This window comes from Gossypium arboreum, chromosome 11 (assembly GCF_025698485.1).
Source record: "Gossypium arboreum isolate Shixiya-1 chromosome 11, ASM2569848v2, whole genome shotgun sequence".
NCBI classification, from domain to species: domain Eukaryota; kingdom Viridiplantae; phylum Streptophyta; class Magnoliopsida; order Malvales; family Malvaceae; genus Gossypium; species Gossypium arboreum.
The window spans coordinates 133,785,765-133,812,194 of record NC_069080.1 but is presented as its reverse complement, the minus strand read 5'-3'; the positions used below and the strand labels follow the sequence as shown (position 1 = coordinate 133,812,194).

At 34.1% G+C, this 26,430-nt stretch overlaps 3 protein-coding genes and 1 non-coding gene across 9 annotated transcripts; 1 reads left to right on the top strand and 3 right to left on the bottom strand.

Annotated features, from left to right (window-relative positions):
• Positions 1–2,212: 2,212 nt before the first annotated feature.
• On the bottom strand, positions 2,213–5,904 carry LOC108474269 (WEB family protein At3g02930, chloroplastic). 2 transcript variants are annotated; one of them, XM_017776223.2, is made up of 3 exons: positions 5,650–5,904; positions 4,926–5,133; positions 2,213–4,765 (listed from the first exon to the last, which is right to left on the bottom strand). In XM_017776223.2, the coding sequence occupies exons 1-3, from the start codon at positions 5,664–5,666 to the stop codon at positions 2,471–2,473; spliced, it is 2,520 nt and encodes an 839-aa protein (XP_017631712.1). In that variant the 5' UTR covers positions 5,667–5,904; the 3' UTR covers positions 2,213–2,470. The 2 variants fall into 2 exon arrangements, with proteins under 2 accessions (XP_017631712.1, XP_052877547.1); XM_053021587.1 differs by having other exon boundaries at positions 5,585–5,650.
• Positions 5,905–7,324: 1,420 nt separating this feature from the next.
• Positions 7,325–7,396, top strand: TRNAC-GCA (transfer RNA cysteine (anticodon GCA)). Its single transcript has one exon. It is a non-coding gene; the product is annotated as a tRNA-Cys (tRNA).
• Positions 7,397–7,693: 297 nt separating this feature from the next.
• LOC108471060 (uncharacterized) lies at positions 7,694–11,297 on the bottom strand. The gene is made up of 5 exons (XM_017772631.2): positions 11,154–11,297; positions 9,837–9,966; positions 8,854–8,947; positions 8,238–8,318; positions 7,694–8,038 (listed from the first exon to the last, which is right to left on the bottom strand). Exons 1-5 carry the CDS (start codon positions 11,185–11,187, stop codon positions 7,901–7,903), a joined length of 477 nt encoding a protein of 158 aa, XP_017628120.1. The 5' UTR covers positions 11,188–11,297; the 3' UTR covers positions 7,694–7,900.
• Positions 11,298–13,573: 2,276 nt separating this feature from the next.
• Positions 13,574–24,223, bottom strand: LOC108473492 (uncharacterized). Of its 5 annotated transcripts, none has more exons than XM_017775076.2 (13): positions 23,881–24,223; positions 23,392–23,652; positions 22,891–22,947; positions 20,791–21,660; positions 20,242–20,327; positions 20,029–20,123; positions 19,639–19,947; positions 19,066–19,563; positions 18,237–18,885; positions 17,864–18,094; positions 17,586–17,710; positions 16,208–16,593; positions 13,574–14,857 (listed from the first exon to the last, which is right to left on the bottom strand). In XM_017775076.2, exons 4-13 carry the CDS (start codon positions 21,619–21,621, stop codon positions 13,874–13,876), a joined length of 4,194 nt encoding a protein of 1,397 aa, XP_017630565.1. In that variant the 5' UTR covers positions 21,622–21,660; positions 22,891–22,947; positions 23,392–23,652; positions 23,881–24,223; the 3' UTR covers positions 13,574–13,873. The 5 variants fall into 5 exon arrangements, with proteins under 5 accessions (XP_017630565.1, XP_052877545.1, XP_017630564.1 ...); XM_053021585.1 differs by having other exon boundaries at positions 20,791–21,650; XM_017775075.2 differs by having other exon boundaries at positions 22,902–22,947.
• Positions 24,224–26,430: the final 2,207 nt, after the last annotated feature.

The window sequence follows — 26,430 nt, the reverse complement described above, 5'->3', positions numbered from 1 at the left end:
TGTCAAAAAACACATAATACAAGAGGAGTTCAACTACATCTATTTAAGGGTTAAAAACCTCTATACAATCAAAGTCTAATAGAAAAAGTATAGTTTTATACGGATTCAACTTATTCGGCCCTCGATCCTTCGCCTCTACAGATCTCCTATTTGTCTCTCTATTTTACTTCTTTAACAAGTGGCAGGATTCGGATCAAACAATTCTAATAGAAACTAAAATCATTGAAAGAGAATTCAAAGATGTCGAGTTTGAGATTTGTCGTTTTCGAGTGCAAATCATCAAGAAAGATGTTGAATCGTCCATTATCAAGTCGTCGATCGATTATAAAATAGATGCCAAGCCTCAAGAACTTGTTTCTCAGGCCACTATCAAGCCAATGGAGATATGGAAGGAAGGTATTTGCAAATATCTCTCAAATAAAAATAGGATTCCACTAAGTAGTAAGTTTAATGTGTTATATGTTTAGATGTCTACATGGGAGGAATGTTAAATAATGTTATCTCAAATAATGACGTGTAATGTATTGACTACTCACCTCATCTATTTATTATGAGATTAGGAGTTTGATCTCTGCCAATAGAAATGGAGCACATTTAATGGTCAGTTTTTACTATCTTTGGAGACACCCCCATCGAGGGATTTTGACCATAAAAAAATGTTATCTCATGGGTCGGGTCGAATTGAATTTGGGCTCGGCTTAAACATGATATACATACTTTACGTTTGCTTGAAATATGGGCCTACAATTTTACTCAAGTCCACTCATATTTATAAATTGCCAACCCAATCCTATTTTAGATCCATTCATATTATTTGGTATTTTTTTTGAAAAAATATTTATATTATTTTTAATTTGATATTTAACAATTTAATATATTATTTATTTAACTTATATATATATATGTATCTTAACAATTTTTAATGTTTATATTATAATATTATATATTACCATAGATTTATTTTTGTGTTATAAATTACATAATATATGAAAGAACAAAATATAGCATATTACAAACTTCAAAAACAAGCCAAAAGTTGAGTCAAGCTCGGGCTTTGAATGTTCAAGCACAAGCCCACCCCATATTTTGAATGGGCTTAATTTTTTAGTCGAAACCCATTTTTTGAGCCTAATATTTGTGCCCAAACTCTCCCAAAATTCAGGCGGACCTTTGAGCTTATACGAGTAGCTCAACCTATGAACAAGTCTAAGTTTGATTTTATTTGATTTGATATAGCATATTTTAATAACAAAGTCTCAAATAAATTTATTATTATCATTGTCCTCATTGAATTAGTAATTTGAATTTTTATGTAACTATATTTTACCAATGTCGAAAAAAGTTTTTAAATAAATTAATGGAATCATGTCATAAATCTCTCAGTACTTCATTACGATGTCAAAGACCTCTATCTAACATCGTGATTCTCGATCTTATTCACCAAAGCCAACCAATCAGATTTCTTTATTACCATCCAATCATTGGCTCCTATCTACAAGTTCAAAGTGAAAAGGTTGGTGTACAACTATCTTGATTATAGTTTAAGAGTCTTGACTAATGGATGCCAAACCACGTTTTGGATATACCTCACGTTTTGATTATAGTTTAAGGCTCCGAGCTATCATAACTCACAATTAGAGTTCATCATTACAACATCCTCGACTATAAACCCAGATTGATGCTTTACTAGCCATCAACCTTGTATAAGTGTAATAGCATTATCTTTACATCCATAAATAGAAGTTTTTATCCTAGTTTTAAACCTTTTTGAATTATTGTTTCATTTTATTTTGATTTAGTAATTTAAATTGTAAATAAATAAATCAATGAAGTTATTTCATAAATCTCTCATTAATTCAATATATTTAACATATTTTAATTATATAGTATTTTTTATATTTTAAATCCACAAGCAAGATTAAAATTATCAAGTGTTTCAATTGATATTTAGAAAACAATAAATAAATAAAATGTAAGATTATTCTTAACCCCGCTTGTGAAATTAAGAAAACACCATCACCAATCTATCAAATAACAAACCTATATGTATATATTGAACAAATTTCCCATAACTTCATTAGAAATACACTTCATTATTCAAATCCTATACTGATTTATATTTAACAATTTTATAGTTCATATATTATATTTATATATACTATATAAACACAAAAACATATACATAAACATATATACTTACATAAAGATAAAATTTTAGCAATGGTGTATGTCAATAAAGTTTAGTTTCAATGATAAACATGAAGAAAACAAATTGAAATAAGGCTTAAGTTGCCATGTTTTTCATGAATTTAAAATATTCTAAAATTAGGAAATAAAAAAGTTAAGAGACTAATCCTATAGAGATAATATTAAGCAAAACAAATGAACCCAAACACAGTCAGCTGCAAGATAATTATATCCTAAATACCTGCCTGCTTGTAGGGCTATAGGCCATGGCCACGGCTGGTTTCTACTTCTGGTTGCTACTTCCTTTCTTCTTCAGTAGGCTCCCAAATTTATGGAGTAAAGGCTTCTTCTTTTTGTGTTGCTGCTGCTTTGATGGTGAGTTTCCACTATTGTCTATGATTTCTGTTGAAATGTTTATTTGATCAAAGCCCTCGCTACCATCCACCTTTGACTCGCCTTCTTCATCAAAGGATTCTTCTTGTTCAGGTTCTCCTTCTGGTGAGAATTCTTTCTTTTCGATTTTGCAGCTTTCCCACATCTTAAATTCGACCGGATCATCCTTTACTTTTCTTTCATCTTCTTTCTTTACTTTTCCATTCACATTCTCCATTTCATTTGCTTGAAGAGCCTCATCTTTCAAGCCATTGTTTAACTTTGGGGAGTTTTCATTTTTGGGCTCCTCAGGACGCTCTGATGGGATCTCTAACACAGTCTTTTCTTTACTTCCATGCCCGTTCTCTTCCGAGAATTCAACCACCTTAGGCAACAAATCATAGTCCTTGTCACTGTCGGTTAGTTCACCATTTTCCTCGCTTTGCTTTTTTATCATAGCTTCTTCTAACAACTTAGACAACTCCTCAACTTTCTTAAGCGACGCAACTTCCCTAGCACGAAGTTCCTCATTTTCTTGAATGACACTCTGCAACTCGGTTTCTTTATCCAACATGCTCTCCTTCAATTTCATGCTCTCAATCTTGACTTCCTTTACTGCTTCTTGCAGATAAATCACGTTCGCTTCAACTTCCTTTAGGTTCTCTTTCAACCGAGCTTCTTCCTCAGATACAGAAGCTTCTTCCTCGGATTGTTTCAGCAAATTTACCAGCCTATTAATTTCCTTTTCCAGATACGTTTTCTCTTCATCCAATTTTTTTACACAATCAACTAAATGCAGTTCTTTTTCTTCCCACTCGGTTTTGGAATTCTGATATTGATTCTTGGATTGTTCAATGGTATTTGTGAGAAGATCAATCTCATTTTTCGCATCATCAAACATGGTTTCGTACTTCTCATCTGTTGCTTTCAAGAACAACCTTAGTTCCTCTAACTGAGTCTCGTAATTTTCGTTGTCTGTTTCACAAGATAACAGCTTCTCCTTAGCTTCCCTAGCTTCCGCAGAAACTTCATGCAAGGCCGAAGCTAAACCTTCCATTGCTTTCTTGCTCTTCTCTTCCTCATCCCTAGAATCTTCCAACTCGTTAATGAGTTTGTTTTTCTCTTCCAAAAGTGTTTGAACACTCGAAACTGCAACCTTCTCGTTATTTAGAGCTCGGGTCTTTTCTTCTTTCAGTGTTTCTAACTCGGACTTTAGAGACTCAACCAAATTCGCCACTTCCGCATTTTCTTTCTTAGCCATAATAATCTGATGTTCTGATTCCTCGAGATCCCTTCTTTGTGTACCGATTGTCATTTCCAATAGCCTCACCTTTTCTTTAAGAGCAACAATTTCAGATTCCGCATCTTGCAATGAATTATTCTTGCTCTCTAGTTGTTTCATGACCGAGTCCAAAGATTCCAATGTAAATCTTTCTAACTTCTTTGCTTCCTCAATTTGCATTTCTAATTCTTCAACCCTATTTCCCCACTCCTCTATTACATTATGTGCGTAAGATTCAGCCATTCTTGCAGCTCCTAGATCAACATTAAGTTGTTCAATGAAAGCCTCCTTTTCCACCAACTCCTCCTCGTAGACCTTTGCTTTCCCAAGTTTGTGTTTCAATGATTCTATCTCTTCCATAAGCTTCGACACCATTTCATTCTGTTCGTTAACCTCTCTTTCACGTTTTGAATCAAGCAATGACTTCAACCGAACCAATTCAGCTGAGAGAATTTCCACTTTCTCAGCATTGATTTCAGCAATCTTGGTAGCATCATCAGCATGGTCCAATGCTTGGTTCTTCATGTCACAAGTCATGGCTAGTTCCTGCTTCACCCTTTGAAGTTCATAAGTGGTCGAGGCAAGAACAGCCAAATCCAAAGCATGTTGGTTCCTCACAGATTCGATTTCTAGCCATTCTTCATCTTTCTTTTGAGCAGCTTCTGTTCCCGTCTGTTCCAACTCAACAGACCGAAACTTCTCAATCTCAGAGCTCTCTTCAGCTTGCTTTCGTGCAACCAAAGCCTCTCTAAGCTTTGCATTTGCTTCTTCAGCCACTTTTTGTGCTTCTTTTAGTTCATCAATTGCTTGTGCTTTCTCTTTCTCGATCAATGATATTTTCTCCTTTGCTTTCTTTAAATCCTCTTGAACCAAGTTCAACTGAAACTGCAATTGAGATCCCCTAATCACCCGTGGTTGCAGTTTCTGAAAACCGAAACCAGCCGATAATCCAAATGAAAACCCATTAGTTAAGAATCCTCATACCCGAACCCTATATCAATAAATCTGATATAAATATACTTCCTGCTAAAAACATGTAAGATCAAATACAGCAATATTTGATAGTGTTGACTAAAAGACTTACTTCAGGTGGTGTGGCAACCTTCGGTGATCTATGATCAACTGTAGGCTTCGAGTTAAGAGATAGTCTTTGCGATCGATCAACCGAATGACTAGTACTCTGCAAGGAAGAAGGTGAACCAGGCTCTGGTTTGACCAGTCCCCTACTCACTTTACTTGCCACTCTAGGTGTTGCTGGTGAAGTCTTGCTAGGAGTATCAGATAAACTAGACCTGTATAAAAATGTTCAAAGGCTCATACTTTAAAATCAAAATCCCATTATTTTAAACACAAAATTCAAAGAATATAAACAAAAATTGATGCCAAAATCAAATAAAAGATGGATTTATACATAATTTGGCAAAGAGCAAATTATTCTATTAAATTGATACATCTATACATATGCACTTTAAATAACAGAGAACAAAATCAACTAAAACAAGACCATAAAAATTGAGTGAAACCCATTTGAAAAAATGAATCAAAGAACAAAATCAACTAAAAAGTACGAACTGAAAGTCTTTAAATTTCAAATTACAATGGAAACACACACACACACACACAAGGCTAAAAGAATCAAAAAGAAGATTAAAATAATCCCAGAATTTACTATAAAAAATCATAAGAACATTAAGAAAAACCCCAAAATAAGCAGGAAAAAAACCCCAAGTCAGAACTACGTACAAAAATAAAAGAATTAAGAAAAGAAGCATGAAGTGATAAAAGAGAAAACCCAGAAAGAACCGTACTTGGATTTAGCAGACATGATGAGATATAAGAAGAAGATCGATGAAAGAAGTAGTTTTTTTTTTTGTTCAAGAAGCAAAGAGAAAGGAAGGAACTTGGAGAAAGCAGTTGCTACCTAAAATGCTTACATTTTGGTGAAAAAAAATGGAATTATAATGCAACGTTCAAATATAACTGATGAACCATTTTCCCTTTTTCTTAACTTATCATCAATGAAAAAATTACTGCAAAACAAAAAGAATGAAAATTTTCCTTATAGTTCCTTTTTTTTTCTGCAACCCATTATAAGGATTTAGGTAAATTACATTATTAGTCCCTCAATGATTAGTAAATTTATTTTTAATAATCAAATTATAAAAAATTACAAAATTATCACTTAATTATTCAATTTTATCTTTTTTTGTCACCGACGAGGTAATAAAATTTTTCCGTTAGTTAGTTAATAGTTGGTGACCAACAAAAAAAACTTTGAATAGTTAAGTGATCATTTTGTAAATTTATATCTTAATTGAATGAATATTGCAAAATTGCAGCATATAACATGTCATGGTTCTTAGACCAACTTGCTATCCGATTGACCCACTACCAGGTCTCTCCTTACCTCAATAGGTATATAGTTCGCTATTGTGTAATTCATCACTATGATTCGCCGATACACTTCGCCGCCATGTAGGCAAACTCATACTAGGACACGTGCTAGTCTTAGGAGAGAGTACGTGTTAACATGCTTGGGGCCTATTTGTTCTTAGTACGTCACATCAAAGGATCGTATCTTATAAATACGAAAATAGACTCTCAAGTAAAAGAAAAAGAAAAAAAATTAACTAAGCAAAACGTCACATGTAAATGTTTGAATTGGATACTTGCTAATATAAAAAAGAATTGAATAAAGATATAAATAATAGGATTGAACGTTGAATGAAAGAATAATTAAAGTCATGCAGAGAATATAAGTTGGAACCCTAAATGTTCATTGTCTTAGGAAGCACAACAAATATCTGCACTTGTGGTGGCCGTCACCCTAACATTGGTTGCGGTTTTCCAACGGCGTTCCTCTTGTTCATGTATTTCTCTATGTATTTGGATTGATTGAGATTGAATTTTAGGTAGTTTGTGGATTTGGATGAATTTTATATCGTATTGGGTTGGTAGATATCTATTTTCGATTTGGAAGCAAAATAAATAATGTTTCGTATATTATTACAATATGATCAAGTTTATATACGTTAACAACATAGGCTAAAATATCAAGAAAATCACAAATAGATTTCATAATTTAATTTATGCACTTGACAAGATTTACTATCATATGTTAAAAGTCTTCCATAAATTCAACGCCCACAAAAGTCGAGTTTTTATTTCGTCACGTGAATTCTTTTTCTGTGACTGAAAAATACAAGATTCTTTAGAGGAATTGTGAGAACATTTATTTGTTTCGAATTTAGGTGAATATATTTTCATCATTTTAAAAATATTGGATAATATATATAATAAAATTTAAATAATTTGAGTGTTGAGGCCTCCAAAAGAAAAGCAGTATGGGTATCCCTAAAATGGGAAATAAGATTATATTTTCTTATATTAAAGTCAAAAAACCAATTATATAATAAAGTGACAATTAACTTTTTGGATCAGATTACAGATAGTAATATTAATATATTGTAACATCAACAAATTGGGTCCATAGCTCAGTGGTAGAGCATTTGACTGCAGATCAAGAGGTCACCGGTTCGAACCTGGTTGGGCCCTTTTAATGTTGTAAATTTTGTTGTTTTCACGCAGTTTGTTTCCAACAATTCATGGTTTCATACACTGGCTGTTAATTTTCTGCAAAAGTAATTAAATAAATAAATTTTTTAAGAAATTTGATGGTATTTTAAGGATTGTCGGATCTCAATATTTTACACGTGTCATCGCATCTATGAAATCTGAATAACTTTATCCATTTGGTTTCATATATAACATCCAAAGATAGCTTCAATTTTACTTATAAGAAATATATATATTAATATAAAATGGGAATGCATTATCATGGAAAAATCCATATTAACACAAAAGACTTTCACAGCTCTAATTTGCATTCTCAAAGGGGGGGAATACACATGGTTTCAAAAAGCAACAAAATTCAAGTATAATGTCAGAAATGCATAACCCCATATATAATTTTCAATCAACTATGCTATAGAGAACCTAAACATCCTCCAATCCACTGAAACTCAACCATCATGACTCAGCAGTAACAAAACGCAAGTCTCACATGGTAGCTTCTACTTCAGGGTCAGTCTCAGCCGGCACAGTGGGTGTGTTGTTGCTGCCTCGCAATCGTGAGGATACATTATCGATGGCCGCATTGAGTTGGCTGATTTTTTCATTCAGGGTCTCCCTGGTTTTCTGCTTTTGATAGAAGTAAGAAAGGTTCCGAATTAGTATGAAGAGAGTAACAAATATGGATACAGCGCTAAAGAACATAAGATGTATGAAGGAACCAAGGGTTGGGGAGGGGGGCAGGGGCGAGGTCCATGCCTAATGCTTGAGCTTTGTTCCTGTATTAATGGACAGCATAGCAAATAAAGTAGAGACCCTAATTTACCTCTAAACCTCCTTCGTAGTATAATGGTCGCTTTGCCTTACGGAATCCGTATTCATCTTCATTTAGAAGGGATCTTCTAATCTGAATCAAAACAACAAATGAATTGAGGTTTCAACCTGATAACAGAAATTTCAAATAACAACGGAAAAAAAAGAAAACAACAATTCATGGCAAAGAAAGAACAGCAAATAAGATTCCATCTACGTTGCTTCGATTCTTCATTGTTCTTTAAGCATTCATATTTGATGCGTATCCAAACATGTTTATAGGAATATGATATAACAAAGATACTCAAAATACATGGAAAAACTCTACCTATATTCAGCGTTACATCCAAGTCAAAGTAATATAGCATTTTATCGCCTCAAGGTATAATATGATGAGCGACATTGCGGTATTAAAGCATGAAACAACACTATGATAGGATTCATTTAAAAGATATAGATGAACTAGTTAATTTTACTAAGATCTTGTTAAATACTAATAGAAGACGATATTAGCTCTTTCGTCCGAAACACGAATGCACTACTACAAGGAAAGTTTTCAGCCAACTTCAGATCATTAATTTGATATATTAAAGTACGAAATTTAGAAACTGAAAGTAAATATTAATCACCTGAGGTGCAAAAACGTATCCCAAAGTTCCGAATATAGCACCTCCTAAAAGAAAACCAGTAACAAAATCACTTCCTCCACCCCTGCTGCCATTGCTGCATATATCAGAGTTAACAACAAAAGATGAGAATACAGAAGATATAAGCAACATAATCAACATATGCAATTCGTAAAATGCTACTTGAAATAAACCTAAACATAACACAAGGGTCTATGCTTTAAATTTTTGGAGTTTGAGCATTGAGAGGAGAAGGTTGTTCAGCATCAAATAGAATTTTATTAATAGAGAAATCATTGAATCAACAACTTTAACATCACAAGGGTCTGATAACATATTGTTTGCTAGAAATGATTCTATTTACATCATTCTTCCGAATGAAATCGACAATGAAACAAAAGAAACTCTAAAGAGAAAATGTAATGACCCTGAGAGTTTTGGATATTGATATTACTTGAGTTTTTTAACAATTGAATATCAGATTTCGTATTTGTTTTCCTTATATTTGTTGCAATCTTGTACAACTTCCATGGTGTTCTATTATACAGATTTCAGGTTTAACAAATCCACATCAAGTGGTAGTGTTCTTACCCACTAAGACTCTTTAGGGACATGAGTTTGAACCCCACCAAGGCCAAATGCTAAACATTTCTTTGGTGGACTAGGCACTCCCGCCAAACTCCATGAACCCCTTTGAGCTCACTTCGGAGTGCGGAAGAAAAAACCCGAGATAAAACCGAGCATAGACACCCTAGGAACAATACCTCCGTTGAGGGTCCAAGACCAGTCCAGAGAGCGACCCTCCCTCAACAGACAGCATATGAGCAATCTGGTTTAACCACAAAATCATAACCACTAGAGAGACGACTTGAGTACCAATAACACAATCATAGGTTCAGCTTACCCCTTATAAGCACACTCTTATGAGAAACATGAACATTCATCTACAGCTTATTTCAAGTGGACTGTAATCCAGAGTGACATACCGGTATTCAGCAGAAACTGAAAACTGGTTTTTCGATGACAATGGTTTCCTTCGAACTACCAAACTTGGTTTTTTCCCAAAGGTGCTGGACTTAGTGAACCAAACCTCACGTGCCTTGAGATGAGAACCACCTATAAACCAAAGAATAATAGTAAATTGAGCATGAACCAAGAACTCATCAATAAATCATTATTGTCATATTTCAATAGCAAACCATCACAAGCCCCAAGACCAGTAGATATGATTAAAAAAAAAAAAAAGCTGCAAAGCATTCATTTTTGGGATTCAGGCATATGATTGCTTTTCTCATAATTATGGCATTTGAATCCTAAAATCTTCTTTTTGTACTTGTGAACCCTAAACCATAAGAATTTAATATCAAGGAAACTCATCAGTAATCCTAAAATTTCTATTCCTAAAATTTACATTCCCAATAATAAAACATATAGAATATGACAGAAGTACATTGCTATTCTTACCAACTACAAATACATACATGAACATGTTTCAAACTTTAATCGCTCGAACAAATTAAAATTAACAAACTTGAAGCACATCTACTTCTAGTCTTTTTCTTCTTTTTTTTTTTTTCTTTTCATGTTCTTTCAAACCTTAATAACATAAACAAACGAAAATAAACATGTTGAATCAAGAAACAAAGTTGAAGCACTTCTATTTCTAGTTTTTGTTTCTTTTTGCTTTCTTTATGAACTTTAATCCTCTAACAAAGCAAGTATTTACTATTTATTTGTTGAATCTTCATCATAGCAACCTCCGGCCTTTTTTTTTTTTGGATACAACATCTAAACTACCCAGAACCTCTCAATCCCTAAATTAGAGGACATTATACATGCACACTCGTACCCACAATCTCTAGATTACTGCAACAACAATGATAACAACTGAACTAATACTCACTCAGTGAGCTTTAATAGCTTACAATAATGCTTGACGCTACCAAGTTTTCAATTTTCCTAAAGCATCAGTGTCCGATATATATTCAAACATGAACATTAAGATATGATCCTTCAAATATATATATATATATATATATAACAAAACATATCAAACATAAGCAAGCCCATATCAAACATACCCATATCACACTCATAGGACACAAAATCAAAATTTTTATTTTAATAATTGAAGTTTAAAAATTATCTTCATAAATGTAAAAATTGTATAATTTTTTACTTTTAATGAAGCGAATTATTACGTTTTCTTCAGCTAAAACAAAAAAGTTATACAAGAAAAGTAATAATTACACTCGAAAATGAAAATTAATAAAAGGGGGAAATTTTGCTAAAATTGAAAAAACCTGAGATGGAAACCGGAGCCAAGCAAGAAGCCATGAGAGAAGCAGTAGATGAGAAACCAAAAAGATGTTAGCAAGAAACTTTTTTTTTTTTTTTTCTGCCAGGGTTATAAAAATCTCTTTAGTTTTTATATTTACGAATATACCCTTCCTATAAGAAAAGATTTTTGGAATATTTTCTCTCTTTTTTCTCTAAATAAATTACGAGGAAATATTTTAACCACGTCACTATTAAAAAAAGGGATAAATATAATTTTTAGCCCCTAAATTTGACAATTAGGTTCATTTTGATCCCTAAACTTGGATTTCGTCAAGATTTAATGATGTGATCAATGTTCCTAGAACATAACTGGATTGGCCGATCAGAGAAATTGGATCGAGAATCGACTGGTATACTGATCCAAACAAAAGGGTTAAACTAAATGAATTAGGAAACTACTCGAAACTGGTAAAAATTGAAAATGGGGAGAAAAACTAGTAGTTGAACATGTTGAATCGTTTATTTTTTTTAATTTATATGAATTTTTAATTATTCATTTAACTATTGTCAGTCTATTAGTTGAATTGATCAAACCTATTGAATCTGAAATCAATGGTCTAATCAGTTTAACCATTGGTCTGTTTATTAGAACATTATACGTAGCATTTTAATATTGTACTACGTCATCACTTAAAAATTTATACAATTTTTTAATTTTTAAGTGATGATGTAGCATAATCTCAGAGTGATATGTCATCAAACTTTTATATTTTTCAAGTTTAGGACCAAATAAATCTAGCTGTCAAATTCAAGTGCCAAAGTGAACCAAATTTTGGGATACAAATTATAGTATCTCATTAAAAAATCTTTATTTCTTTATATATTATATAAATATATATTTATTGATTCATTGAGTAATTAGGTAGTTGAAATAAAGATCTATTCATTATTCATAAAATACACCTTAATTAATGAAGTTCAACTTTTTAAGTTATTTCTATTCGGGATATTTCTCTTTTGTTTATGTTAGAAGACATAGAAGAACTATTCAACCTCCACTTTACAATTCGCTCTAATCAGTTCCTTAAAAACGACGACCCTAGTAAAGTTTATTTAAAAGATCATTCTTCAAAGGGTTTCATAAGAGATCACTTTTTCATCATCATCTCATTCAATCTTTTTTCATCTCACCTTAATCTTTATTTTATCTTTTTCAAATCCAAACATTTTTCGAATCGAACAACTTGAATATAATCTTAGTCTGTTTCTCCAGTCATTATTATTTTTAAAAATTACTCAATTTTTAAAACAAACCTAATTTTTAATTAAACTAGTAATATCATTTACAACTTCGCATCAATAAAAAATCATATAACCTTCTTTTTTTTTTCCATTGTAGAGTGAGAAGCGTGGGTTAGAAAGTTTGTCTACCCATCATCCATCACCTAGTCACTTAAAAAGAGTTGTTTGCACCTTGCAAATTTAGATATCAATACCACTCAAACAACCATCTCGTCTCCTTCAACTAAACTCTTCCATTAAAGAAATGTTGGTGTCGATGATATTTTCCTAAATGGCGAAGTGTTGGGGTTCAGTCAGTAACCTCCAGGCCTGCTTACTAAGTAATGCATCACTCCATGCTGTGAATACTAAGTCCACTATTGGTTTTCGATTTCCCAAAGTGAAGTTTCCTCTGATTCGGATCATGACCCCACCAAAACGTTCGCATAATACGGTCAAGCTTTTCTCCCAACAAACTTCGGAGATAGCAAATAGATTGGATTAGAAGATAATACAAACCGAATCAAGGTGCATCAACCAGCTTGGGATAGGCAGTTTGATTTCCTTATAGCTAATTCCAATTGCATCTTCTCAATAAAAGTTTGGAAGAAGATTCTCTTATTTGGGTGACAATAATTCTGATTTATTAGTAGAATATAGAACTAGTATACTCTCAGAATGCACATTTGCATTGAAAAACCAAAACCAATCATTCTGCGAATAAGAGATGAGATACCAATGGCCTTCCTCGAGCGATTCGTTGTTCTTCCTCGGCATGAATAAGGAGATGGCACAACAGGAATAGGTAAGAGGATAATGGGTCACCCTGATGCAATCCGTGTCTCAGAGGGCTCCCATTAACTAGTAACATCGACTACAACCTGATATGCTACCATAGATATACATTGCTGAATGAGCTGCCTCCATTTTAAAAAACCGACACAACCAATTTAATCTCCACATATGATATTCAATTCGAGAAGGCTAGATTACGTATGAAATTTGGTTCGAACATTAACCACATTTTTCAAAACCGAACCGAACCATTACCCACTGAAAACCAACTTTCAATAAACCTTTCAAAGCCGTAACTGTAACACTACTAGTGAGGCAACTCTAACCAAAGAGGAACGGAAAACAAAAGCAAAAAAAAAAAAAAAAATTTCAACAGATAAAAGCATCGGTTTGCAAATTTCTTGTCGATATTCCTAAGTAAGCCGGCTTTCATTCTCTTTATATACAAACAGTCGCGACTATGTCTATGCACTCGAAAAAAAAAAACAAAAAAAAAAAAACAAATGAGAAGTTAATTGCTAAGTTCTGTATGGGTTATGAACAGATGGGAATGTGGATTTTCCTACAAACCCCAATGCAAGGCCATAGTAGTATACATTATTACCACATTCATGTAGTAGGAAACTGTAATGGCATTAACAACCTAGGATCCTCCTCATCAGAAGCCTTATTTTTCGGGGAAGCCCCGGAATAGTAGCAGCGATGTATTCACAGGATGTCTTTCAGGCAACTGCTGCTCTGGTTTAGGAACAGGTTTTACATTCTGCTCCATCTCTGGAAAAGGGAAAGAAAGGGAAAGGGAAAGGGAGGCAGATACATCGTCTTCCTCTTGCTTTTTGGTTACCTTATCTTGAGGTGTGTTCCGATTGTCATTTTTTTCCATTGCTCCTACAAAGAAAGGCAGGATTCCTTTGTTTGGTGGTCTCGTCTCAGCTCCCAAAGCAAGTTCAAGATTAGGAGAGGTGTCATGAACTCGGTCCTCGTCCTTTAAGGAAAGCTCCTTCCATGGTTTGGAATTGTCCCCTAACCGAAATTCCCCTGGACCACGTGATTCTACAGGAAAGAAAAACCTTTCACTACTTCCCATGTCCTCGGGGATTATCTTTTCTTCACAAGCAATGTCACACCTCTTCTCTTCAACCAAAGAGCCAGAACCCGGATAACGTCTATCTGATGCTAAACCATCATCTCTAAAAGGAACTTGATCTCTAGCACTGGTATACTGGCATATCCCACTGAAACCCGTCTTCAGCTTTTTATTATCACATCCTCTATCTACAGAGACTCTCTTCACCTCAGCCCACGGCAGTTTTTGACTTGTATCAGTAGAAACTTCGGGAACTGGTTTTGTAAGATCCAAGAATGGGGTTTTGGGATGATTCAATTGCAACGAGTTAAGATCTCTAATTGAAGTTTTTCCATCAGCACACACATCATCCTTTGAATCCCTAATTTTAACAGGATCTCCACCTATCTTCTCCTCAACAACTGCCTCTTGTTTTCCAGTAGGGCAATTATTTAAAGATGGTTTAGCTTCTTCGATATGCATTTCCTCTTTCTCAACTTTGAAAGAACCATTATTGGTTTCAGTAACTAGAAAGCAAGGTTTAAGCTCGGTGTCAGATTGAGAATCTGGAAATTTGCTCTCTTCCTGTAAAATAATGGCAATGTCAACATTCATAGGAAAAGAGAAAACAAAAAACAAAAAAGCCTTTAATAAAAGCTATTCAGAATAATAGAATAAAAACTCGAACATGCATGTCCATAAATAAACTGACAACATCTATGAAATAATAACACTTTTTTCAACCAACTGCCACCCTTCCCACCTCATGGAAAAATAAACAAAAATAATAAAAGTGCTAGAGACTACTAGATATCCTCAGCTGAGTAATATTGACTTCAGACGCTATTGATCCAGCCATCGAGGGTCAAAATCAAAATTATCTGCTCAGCAACTCAGTAGAACTGGATGCAAAACTTTTTCCCGTATTTATGGCCAAAAGTCTTGAAATACACAGCTATTGATAAGAAGATGTTAAAAAAATACCATGAAACAATTAATATTTGAGATGAAAAACCAATGAGTGCAGAGTGGCACTAGGACTCTAATGGAGCACTTAAACCAATTTAATGATGTTCACCGACAATAGCCACAATAACAACCTTAAAAGAAATGCGTGTTCCCCCTATTTCCCTTTGGGTGCAGTAGGGCAGAGAAGGAAGGGAAGAAACATCAAGCACTAGTCCAAGTATACAGCTAAACACTTACCCAGAAAGAAGAACAAATGACAGCCGAGTGTTGTACCAATGCACAGATAACAAGACAAAACCACCACCAATGTCATCCAACTAGTGTTGTTCATTAGAAAAAAAACATTCCTATGCATAGGCAAGCATTTTGCCTTAAATAAATAACAGTAGAGGTGCCACCAGCTGTCCATCGTAGTAACAACAATCATGATGAAGAGATATAAACAAAGAAAACAGGAATGGGACTGAACATGAAGAGATAACAACATGAATAAACGGAATTTCACTTCATGTCGACTTCTGTAAGAACGTGCGAGCTATAAAGGGAAAAAGCACCCACAGATATTTTAAGTCTGGCCAATGAAATATTTAAAATTTTAAGAAATTACATAAATGAATGCTAAGTTTTTAACAGCATTAGCATTAGAAAAGAGAAACACCACCACTCTTCCACAAATTAAGAGAATGAATAGAATCAGAGATGAAACTTGCAAATTCATAAGCATTTTGAAGCACCACACGTTCATTGACAAGCAAGAAAAAAGATCAGATTCTTAAAATCTTGAATTGGATTATATTAATTATTTATTGATTTGATCACATCACTCAATAAGTAACCACCCTATAGCTCATTGTAGGTTTTCAGGTCAGAAAACAATAGCAAGAATATTAAAAAAGAAACTAACTATAGCAAAACATGAACTTGACAGTTTTTGAAGAACTATACATTGAAAGAAGAATAAATTACCAGAGTAGTAGTGCATTTCATTTTTGGCTGCACATGTGTGCTGCTTGTTGCAATTCTAGACAAGAATTTGGTGTCAACTTTGACATCTTGCTCCTCCAATTTTTCTTTTATTCCCCCAAATGTCTGCTCAAAAGAAGCAACCTTAGTATCACCAACTCTATCTGTTGAGATACATGTCTTTTCAACAGAAGTGGTTACTGGAACTACATTGCCGAAACTATCACATGCGACCGATTCATTATCTACCAGCTGAGCAATATCACTAGATCTCTGTTTCTCCAAACATACCATACTTGCATCAGGATTGCACACGCTCTTTGAGGAATTTGAACAGTTTGCCTTTCTTGCCTTGAAAACACCCCAGAGGAATAATAAGTTATTCCACCCTGCAAACAAAATATCAAAAATTATTACCTTGAAGTCATACTCCAGATGTTCCTTCAAAAACATTCTGTAAACAGTAGCATTGCTATCAATGATATCAAACCAAAACAAAATAGTAAAATACCAAACCCATATCAAACCCATGAAAAATGTGCTAAAGAAAAACGAACCATTTGAAACAGCAAACCTATAGTAGACAAACAAAATGATGCTGTATCAAACCTCCCATACTATGAACATGTTAAATAGTTGACAAGAGAAAAAGGAGCCAGTAAGTAACAGCAGATGTTGTGTCGCCTTGTGCAAAGGTTATTGTCAAAGAGACTATACTTTCTGTGCCTTAGGATCCTTGATTTGAAACACTAAGAGTGACATAATTCAAAACTCTGACTTCTACAATTTCGTCGTTAATGCATCATATCATAACCCGTACAACTGGTAGCCCAAGAAGAAAAGAGCATGCTAAAAAGACTCAATCAAATCAATCCTTCAACTCTAAACAGCCCCACAACTTAAGGATTTCAATGGAAGACATTTTAGGTAGATCCATATAGCATGCAATTCTGCCCATTAATCCATAATCGCTGCATTGAGAGGAAAATGCAAATATTTCAGGATTCCCTGTCCTTTCAGACCTCCTAATGTTCCCTCTGATTTTGCTCAAAATGTTTCCAAGTTGAATTGTAAAAATCTAAGTTTTGAGAGCATATCAGGGGGTTATAAATATTATGGAATTTCCATATCCAGGCAAATATGGTTAAGGATTGAGATCTTTGAGTCATTGCTATTTATATTTGGAGATACAAATATCAAATTTAGCCCCCATGACCCCACTTGATCAGTACCTACAAAGCCAGTGTGGTGCAGTCAAACAGACATATCCTTTATCCTTGCCTTCTCGTGAATCTTGGGTCAAAGCATATAGTCCAACCAAATGTAAAACTACAGGGAACTATACTTGATTTGAATATCTCAATTTTGTAACAATCCTTACGCTGGCAATGTTCAGGAAGGTGGTTGGATGGGAATATCAAAAGCTCAACACCTTCAAAATTTCCTTTGAGGGCAAGATCATTCTTGACCATGGTATCCAAAAGCACCTTGTAGTTGTTCTGATAACTGCAACAGCAGAAATAAATTTTTAAAACACTGAAAACCAAGGAAATATGGTCATGATCAACCCAAGCTGGAGAGATGAGAAAGGAGAAAGGAAAAAGAGGAGGGGGAGAGGGAGAGGGAGGGGAAGTGAAGAGGGAAAAAAGTAAAATCTACCTTTCAAGGTCCTTGGCAAAGAAGTACAAAGCAATATTATCTTCCTTAGGACTACTATCATGAAACTGTGCTGGCCATGTGCTCAAGCGAGGTACTTCGTACAAGGAAACTTTGTGGGGAAAAGAATTGACAACCTCAAGCACTTTGGGTGATGCAAGGGTCGAGATATGGGCTTGAATTCCACCACAAAGCTCAGGAGGTTTGCCAAGTTTATTCACATCAAAAGCCCCTCTGCAGAAAAGTAACAGAATCTATCACATTCAAGAAACATCTCAAGGAAGGATATGCACAGCAATAAATGCAAATGACGCCTAAATGGAGCATCCTTTTAACCAAAAAAGCGAACAGTTAAATAGAAGGACAAGAATCCTACTGCCAGACATATTCATGTTCTGGGATGGCTGACAACTTTGGGACAGCAGATACCGTGGCTAGAGGAGGGACATAGTTATCTCCCACTGAAAGATTGCCAACAGAAGAAACTACAGAGACAGCATCAGTGGAGTGTGAATTAAGCAGCTTGATATTAGCAGTGGAAGCCTGATTACAAATATTTGCTTTCCCTTCATCTGTACTTTCAACAGAAATCACATTCTTTGCCTTATCACAAACAGATGATGGATCTTGAGAAGTTCTTTCACATATTCCAGGCTTCAGACGCATAGCTGCCTCAATTGCAGCTTTCAACTTATTGCCTTTATTTATCTCTTCTCTAGAAGTTCTAGGAGCAGACTGATCAGCACCAGATGCCTGACAGACTGAGCAATATTCAGCTGTATGACCCATTCCTTTGCATGTTAGACATGGAACTCTTTTAGAGGATCGACTAACACTACTCTCCCTTGATTTCTCACTCTGATTTATTGAATCTACTGACTGAGATAGGCCATCTGACACGACTCCATTATTGTTACTAGGTTGCCTCTCAGATGCCCGTGAAGAACTTGATGAGGGTTCCTCCTTCAGGCTTACAGGGTTTACCTTCTGTTCCGAAGAATTGCGCCCATTGGTGGATGAAACAGCTGCAAAATAAGAAGAATGCTCTTAAATTGCTGGTATCAGCCAAAAGAAAACAAAGAAGATGAGATAACAATGGAGTATACAGAGAAACATTCTAGTTATAGAGAACACTTAATAAAACAAAAGTAACTTTAAAAAATAGCATAAAATAGCAGTCCCTTGGTCAGAATGCCAAAACATACCAGAAGAAACTGCATTGTCTACACCTTTACGAGCTAGATTGCTGGTTGATCTTGATAAAGTATTTGGTCTTCCTTCAGACGGAACAACCTTGGTTTCTCGGTGGTTGATTGCAGATGAATGAGAAATTGCATCAGCACGAGGTGTCAGTTTCTGATCAACCTTAGGTGTGGAGACATTAGAACTAGAGTGGTTTAATTTTGAGAAAATTTTCCTTTCTGATGATATCTGCTCTTTAACTTGCTTTAATCCCTTTAGATCTTGAACATGAGGATATTTAGATGATAATGTTTTAACTTTTGATTCCCCAGAATTTAACCGTCCAGAGTTCCCAGATTTAAATGACATTGATTTGCCCATGATTCTAGCAGGTTCCTCCTTGCTATCAAATGATGCATGTTCTCTAGTACCTTTCCGTTTCTGAATAACAACTTCATCTACAAGCTTCAATTTGGGTTTGGAATTTAAGGTATTGAATGAACTGCATTTCAATAAGCTCCCTGTAACAAGTAGGCCATGCTTAAAGTTAACAAATAAGTCAAAAAAGTTTTAGATAACAAAATCAATTCACTTACCCTTAGATGTTTGCAGCCGTGGACCAGAAGTGGGAGTGCGTACAGCTTCTGGCATACCATTACCAGAATGGTTGCCAAGAGAAATTTGCGGAGATGGCCTTACTTTACCCTTGTCTAAGTTCTTAAATGAACCCTCTCGAGAGAAAGCAGATAGTCTGCTGGGGCTCAATGATTTTGGTGATCCCATATTTGTTTGAATAGCCTGCCTTTTTGGAGCCGAAGCACCCTCTAGATTTTCAGCATGTCTCTTACCTAAGCTACGTGTACTAGAGCTAAGTTTAATTGCCTTTTTCCCTTCAGCATCCAAACCTTGAAAAGTTAATTGCAAAAGGATGTCAGCACATGCTCTTGCCAGAGCATCATTTTTACTCCATCAGTTTTATAACTAACCTTGCTTTTGGCTTTCAGTTTCCTCACCCAGCTTGCATTCTTCACAGAGCCAATCACCTTCAGGAACTTTTTGAAGCATTTCTCGCATACAGTAACTGACCAATAGCACGAATAACGTAAAACTCACTGCTGAATATAGACATGGATAAAATTAAATAGAAATGCAATAAAACCTGCTGACAACCATATGGCTAAAGAGATTTGTACACATACGTGTGCTCTGCACCATCGGTGCACTTGCTACATATAGCAAGCAAATCTTCTCGTCCTGCATCCCCACAGATATCGCATACTTTAACCTATTCCAGAAAATTCAGGAAACAAAGAAAAATCAGAAAAACTTATTGATACAAAACTAAGTACGAACAAATTTAAAGTCAAAGAAGAAAACATATCTACCAATCTTACAAAGTAAAATGAAAAGGAATGCTTCTATTTTAATTATATAATTTTGATGGAATCCCGTTTAAGGACCTCCTATTCATTTTCGAAGCACCCATTACCCTTTAAAACATTCATTTAACACCGCCTAATCAGCATAGGATCTGCCTAGCGCCAGAACCTTAAAATAAGTTCAAGAATATCATAGTCACTACTTACATTCTCCCAGGATGGCACCTACACTACAAGTGCAAATGGAAAACCAAATAAGCTAAATAGACAACTTCCACAATGCCACTCCTACGAAAAATCTAGTTATCAGTCAAGCATGCACACTTCCTTCATACCAAGTCTCGTAAAGAAAAAAGTAATATTACTTACATCATGTTCTGAGGCATCAGATTCATAACTCTCATCCACAGAAGCTGTCTGCGAAGGAGACTCCTGCTTGTCAGGTAACTTAACAAACTCATTCAACTCATCTATCTCATCTTCCTTCAAATTTTTACCAGTTTCATCCAGTGGGTCCCTGCCATTGTCGTCAATATCTGCTTCTAACTTCGGATGGATTTTGGGAGAAATCTCAGAACTGCCTCCAACAGCACTCTTGCTGCTTCCAGAATGTGAATATGGAGTTTGGATTCTAGGCGAACTACTGCCTTCTTTTACAGAAGCAGGTTCTGACAATTCTAGCTTCTCAGATGTGGGCGCCTTTCCGGATCCTAAACTACAAACTGATGTTGCACTACGTGATGAATTCTTACTGTCTAAATCCTTGTTGGAATAACTAAAAGCTATATTTGCATCACTGGCTCTTCCAGGACATGAAATACTATCAACATGGCTTTCAACACCTTTGGAACCATCAGACTTGTTTGAGAAGGTTCTATCAATCCCAGCATCTACCATCACATTAGCTACATCAGATGGTCTTGCAGTTGCTTTACTTTCTATACTTTCAGAGTAAGAATCATGACTTGAATTGACACTCAGTAAATTACTTGCTTCACTGGGCCTGTGGTATAAGCTGTCACCTGTTTTATCCTCATTGATAGAATACTGACTTCTAACAGCAACATGATCAGTTTCATCAGGAAACTCATCACTCTTTGATCCCATCTGAGCTATACTAAGATGCATACAAGATGAACAAGGAGCAAAGCACACGTTGCAGGTTCCAGATTCTGCTTTTGCACAAACCTTTTGACTCATGTACTGGCTAATTAATCTTTTTATAGTTTCTGGTGGCACCTAAGATAAAAAGCAGAATTAAGCAAATAATGGAAAAATACCAAAGATCCGTGCCTTTTAGCAAACACAAGCAAGGAAAGAATTCAATTTCTAAAGAGGATCCAAAACCCTAATTCCCAACACAGGCCACTCAACGCCACATGGACAGGTACAGAAAATTTCATGATAAATATCACCAAAATCACAGATTCCAAAGCTAATTTGAAGGAACCAAATGTTCAAACTCAAAATACAATTAATTTATCATATGCAGCTAAATTAATAGAAAATGAAAATAAATTATTCAACCATCATAAAAGAAAGGAATCAGCTATACTTGACCACATTTTTGTACTTTCATAAATATTTCAAAACATTCCATGACACTGGCAGTAATAACTTACAAGACTTTTTATGTTCACACCAGTAAGTGTAAACAACAAAAAAAAACATTGCACTACATACAAAGTGCTTACAGACTTACATAGCTGTTAACTAACTATACCACAGCAACATAAAGACCGAAAGAACATCCATAAAACAAACTTACAAATTCACAAGATTTGTAATAATATCATGAGTCATGGAACTGAAAATTCTGTAGAATTTAAAGAAAATCATATCTTCGTTAAGACCATTGTGAGGGTTCCTACTTAGAACTAACCCATTAACATTTTAAATAGAACACAATTTTCAACATTGGAACTGAATACCGCAGAAAGTTAGCATCACATAATTACTGCCAAAAAAATGCAATAAAGGGCTTTATCCGATCTTTAAGTCTGAAAATGGGTACATGCATGGTAAACACTTTTCACTTGGTACTATAAATACTAAGAAAATGAAAAAGATGAAATGAATTTGCTACCTTAGCCAACAAATTTGAATCCAGCAAAACAAAAAGGATGGGGAGATTACAGACAAAAACTACGTAGGTATATCATTTTCTTGCATTCCACTTCTAAATCATTCCTAGAGAGCATATGAATGAAAAAGTACGCTCATTTTCTATCATTCTTCCCACCAATCCTTTATCCTCCTAGTTTTCAAAACACTCCACCAATAAAATTTTAAAGTTAACCACAACAACATAATGTATACGGTACATTCCAAGAGGGCAGAAAATGCAAAGATATAAATGCTCTTACTTCTTTCAACTTATAACATTATACTAACAAAATTTAAGAAAAAGAAAGAAAGAAGAGGAAGAAAAAGTAGCATTTAAGGTTAAGAACATAGTTTGAAAATTACCCTGTTCTCACCGTATTCTTCTGAATACTCTGATCCATCTCATCTGAAACATGTGACCTAAAAAGCACATCAAACTGTATCAAATAAAGCATCATTAAACAAAATCCAGTAAAAAGAACCCATTGCACTAAAAGCAATCTAATTTTGCAACATCTGAAACTTCCATCTAAACTCCATAAAAGGCCTAACATAGGTTCATATTTTTTTGGCGGAACTAGGGACAAGCAGCAAGGTAAGAAATATATCCAATTTCTAAAGAGGACCCAAAACCCTAATTCCCAACATAGGCCATTCAGCATCACAAAGGACTGATACATCAAATTTTAGGATAGCTGTTACCAAGTATTTCCACATATTCTACAGCTACATTAAACTAATCAAACGTTCGAACCCAATATCCAACTAATTAAAATCCCAAAAAACTGAAATTATCAATCAAATGTTTAATTGATAAGATTAAACGAAAACCTAATGAAACAAGAAAAATATAATATCACATGCCTCTGGTTCATAGATTATCTCGATCGCATTGTAATACTCCTCAATAGGCCGCTCCTTCAGCCTCACCACAATAGCAGCTGCTATCGCCGCCGATATCGCCGAAGAAACGATCGAAAGGCAAATTGAACATTAAACTAATTTCTTTCTTTTATCTCTATGAATTCCCCCCTATCCCTCCCTCTTTAGCCGCTGAGGAAGGTTTTCAATTCCAATTTCAATCTCAATTTCCCAATTTCTACTTCAAAAATCCTCTCCGTTAATCTGCACAAAAAAAAAAAAACAAAAAACTGATATTCACAAAATAAACATGAAAATATAAATCAACAAAATTAAAAACATATATATCTCTGTTTTCTATTTTTATTTATTTCTCGATGATCTCAGAAAAACAAAATCTTAGAAATGGTAATTACTTAATCAGATTTCTAACTCATAAACAAAAATAAAAAACTTATAAAATCTAAAATAAATAAAATAAAATCAATTTACCTGTCTGTCCCCTCTCTCTCTATTTTCTCTCTTCGTTCTTTTTTCCTTTTTCTTTTTTTTTTTTTCCTGAACTAGATTTTCTCACTTAAAATGTGGGCAAAACCTCCCTCTACTGTTTCTATATTTTCTCCCCTTTTATAAATATCAGTCTTCAAATTCAATTCATTTTTCTTAAAGGGATAACTTTTTAAGAATTATATAATTTATTTTACCAACAAATAGTTAAAAGAAAGGAATTCAACTAATTTTAATTAAGTTGGAATGATGAAGTTGTTATTATTAAAAAAATATCTAAATACTATTTCTAACTTAAATAGGATTGGTCTTAAATGGTAAAATGAATGAAGATGTAGTAATTATACATATATATATATATATATACTATTTTTCTTGAATTTATTTTTGCTTTGATTTTGTAAAAATAAATAAATAAATTTTTATTGTGATTTAATTTTTTGAGTAAACCATATCCAAAGATCTTTAAATTATTATTAAGTTTATATTTTAATTACTTAACTTTAAAATATTATAAAAATAGGAACTGAACTATTTAAAAATTTTCATGTATTACACTATTGATAAATTGACATAATTGAGATCCAATATGCATAACATCTATTACTATAACCATGGTAAAACTACTTGCTCTATTATCAAATTTTGCAAACTAAATATTAATTTTTTGCATTTATTAATGGACAAATTCCGCTACATGTTGGAGTTTCTTGCTACCTTGGTTGAAAGATGGAGGTCGAAGACTTATATTTTTCATTTTTCATGTAAGAAAGCGAATGATTATATTGAAAGGTGTAACTTTACTTATAGGCCTTTTAATTAATGGAAGATAGGTATCAATCGAAAGCCTAGATGCTTCATTTTTTCGGTCCAACCAGGCCAACCATAATCATTCTAATTAAAAATATTAATCTGGATACCAAAAAATAAAATAAAATGGATTTTTTATTACACTTCATTACACTTCACGCTAAAATTTTTAATAATTCAATCAATTTTTTGGGTGAAACATAGGATATCTCGATCACGCGAGAGAACGGGGGAATCCTATATGACCCAATATATTTGACAAGTTGCACTATACGTCAAACCAAACTGCATCTTCCTCTCCTGGATTTCGAAAAGGAACTTTTGGAACACCAATAGGCATTAAAGGAGCATTCAATCTGCAGGCAAGACTCTGGACATTCTTAAGCGCATTCCCAAAAGAGGAGATTAATTTCAACGGGTGTTAGATGAGATGTACATAGTTGATAAACCTAATCAACGAGCTCTTACTAGACCCAAATGGGTTGAGATCGAGTGATAAGCCAAAGCTTCCATGCTTAACATATAGAGGAAGTGGAAGGTTTAAGTCACACAAACAAGTTTGGCAACATGATTCATCACATGTATCTCCCATTGCTTTCCAATTCCAATTTAGTTAGAGCATACAAATAGGGGCAATAATTCTCACGTTACTTTATAAGGCATTTTATAAGGTGACCAAGATTGAGGTTGAAAAAATAAATAATTGATGTATACTTTTAAAAGCATGGGACTAGATGAGATTGTCGTGGTTAGCGCCCATCTCTTTTTAGCCATACATTTTTTTTTCCTATTATGAGAAGGTGAAAATATATTCATGCTCTATATAATGTTATAGAACATATTTCATTATGAATATTTTGTAATAGGACTTACATTTAATAATTTAACAGGTGGAGCGTCAATCAAATTATGAGAATAACCTTACTTTAACTTAATGGCAAATCGGTGAACATGTATATGAACGATAAGTTGTTAGTATAGTTGTATTCATTATTATATTTATTATTCGTAAAAAAATATAAATATATTTGTTATAATTATTTTGCAATTTGTGCGAGTGTGATACTATAATAATGTGATCATTATCATAGTATTGTTGGAAGCAGACAAACATAATCATCCATGAAGGATATACACACCTCTCATATATTTTCACATCATCAAGTGACTTCATGGTGATATGGTATTATAGCAACTTAAGATGGTCTAAGAAATTTAGAGGAGTCGAGAAACATTGATGCACTTCATAAGATTGATTTGTGTGGGATGAATGACGAATTTTGGCCCAATGTTCAATGAGATTAGATTAACCTTTTAAAATGCTTCCACTCACTGTCAAGAAATTTTAATAACATGCTATGAATGGTATACACTAAATGGTCTAATATTGCCTAAATTAGGAAGGACAAGTTCCTCAATGGGAGGAATGACATGTGATAATGAGCCATCGATAGACAATGAGTGTCTACTCAATCATCCAAGTCAATCAACTTTTCTCTGTTGAGAAATGTGCCTATATTATAATAAAATGTAATTGTTTTCTATGTATTTGAACAATGAATAATTAAATAAAATTAATTTCACATTTCACTATTATGTCTTTTGTGGTTCTGTCTTTCATGTTTTGCATGTATAGTGAAATTGTGATAAGAAAATATTAACTCATTAATTGTCTAATTTCAAACTGATGATAAGTGGCACTGTAAGAACGTTTACATTGCGAGG

Coding starts and splice junctions, on each gene's coding strand:
- LOC108474269 (XM_053021587.1), bottom strand. CDS start 5,613: ATGCTTCTTTTCTTAATTCTTTTATTTTT. Junction 5,134..5,584: donor TTCTTAATTCTTTTATTTTT/GTACGTAGTTCT, acceptor ATTTTTATACAG/GTCTAGTTTATCTGATACTC. Junction 4,766..4,925: donor AGGTTGCCACACCACCTGAA/GTAAGTCTTTTA, acceptor TTCGGTTTTCAG/AAACTGCAACCACGGGTGAT.
- LOC108471060 (XM_017772631.2), bottom strand. CDS start 11,187: ATGGCTTCTTGCTTGGCTCCGGTTTCCATCTCAG. Junction 9,967..11,153: donor GGCTCCGGTTTCCATCTCAG/GTTTTTTCAATT, acceptor TTTGGTTTATAG/GTGGTTCTCATCTCAAGGCA. Junction 8,948..9,836: donor TCAGTTTCTGCTGAATACCG/GTATGTCACTCT, acceptor TGATATATGCAG/CAATGGCAGCAGGGGTGGAG.
- LOC108473492 (XM_017775075.2), bottom strand. Junction 19,564..19,638: donor ACGGCTGCAAACATCTAAGG/GTAAGTGAATTG, acceptor TACTTGTTACAG/GGAGCTTATTGAAATGCAGT. Junction 14,858..16,207: donor TGAAATGCACTACTACTCTG/GTAATTTATTCT, acceptor ATTATTTTACAG/GAAGAGAGCAAATTTCCAGA.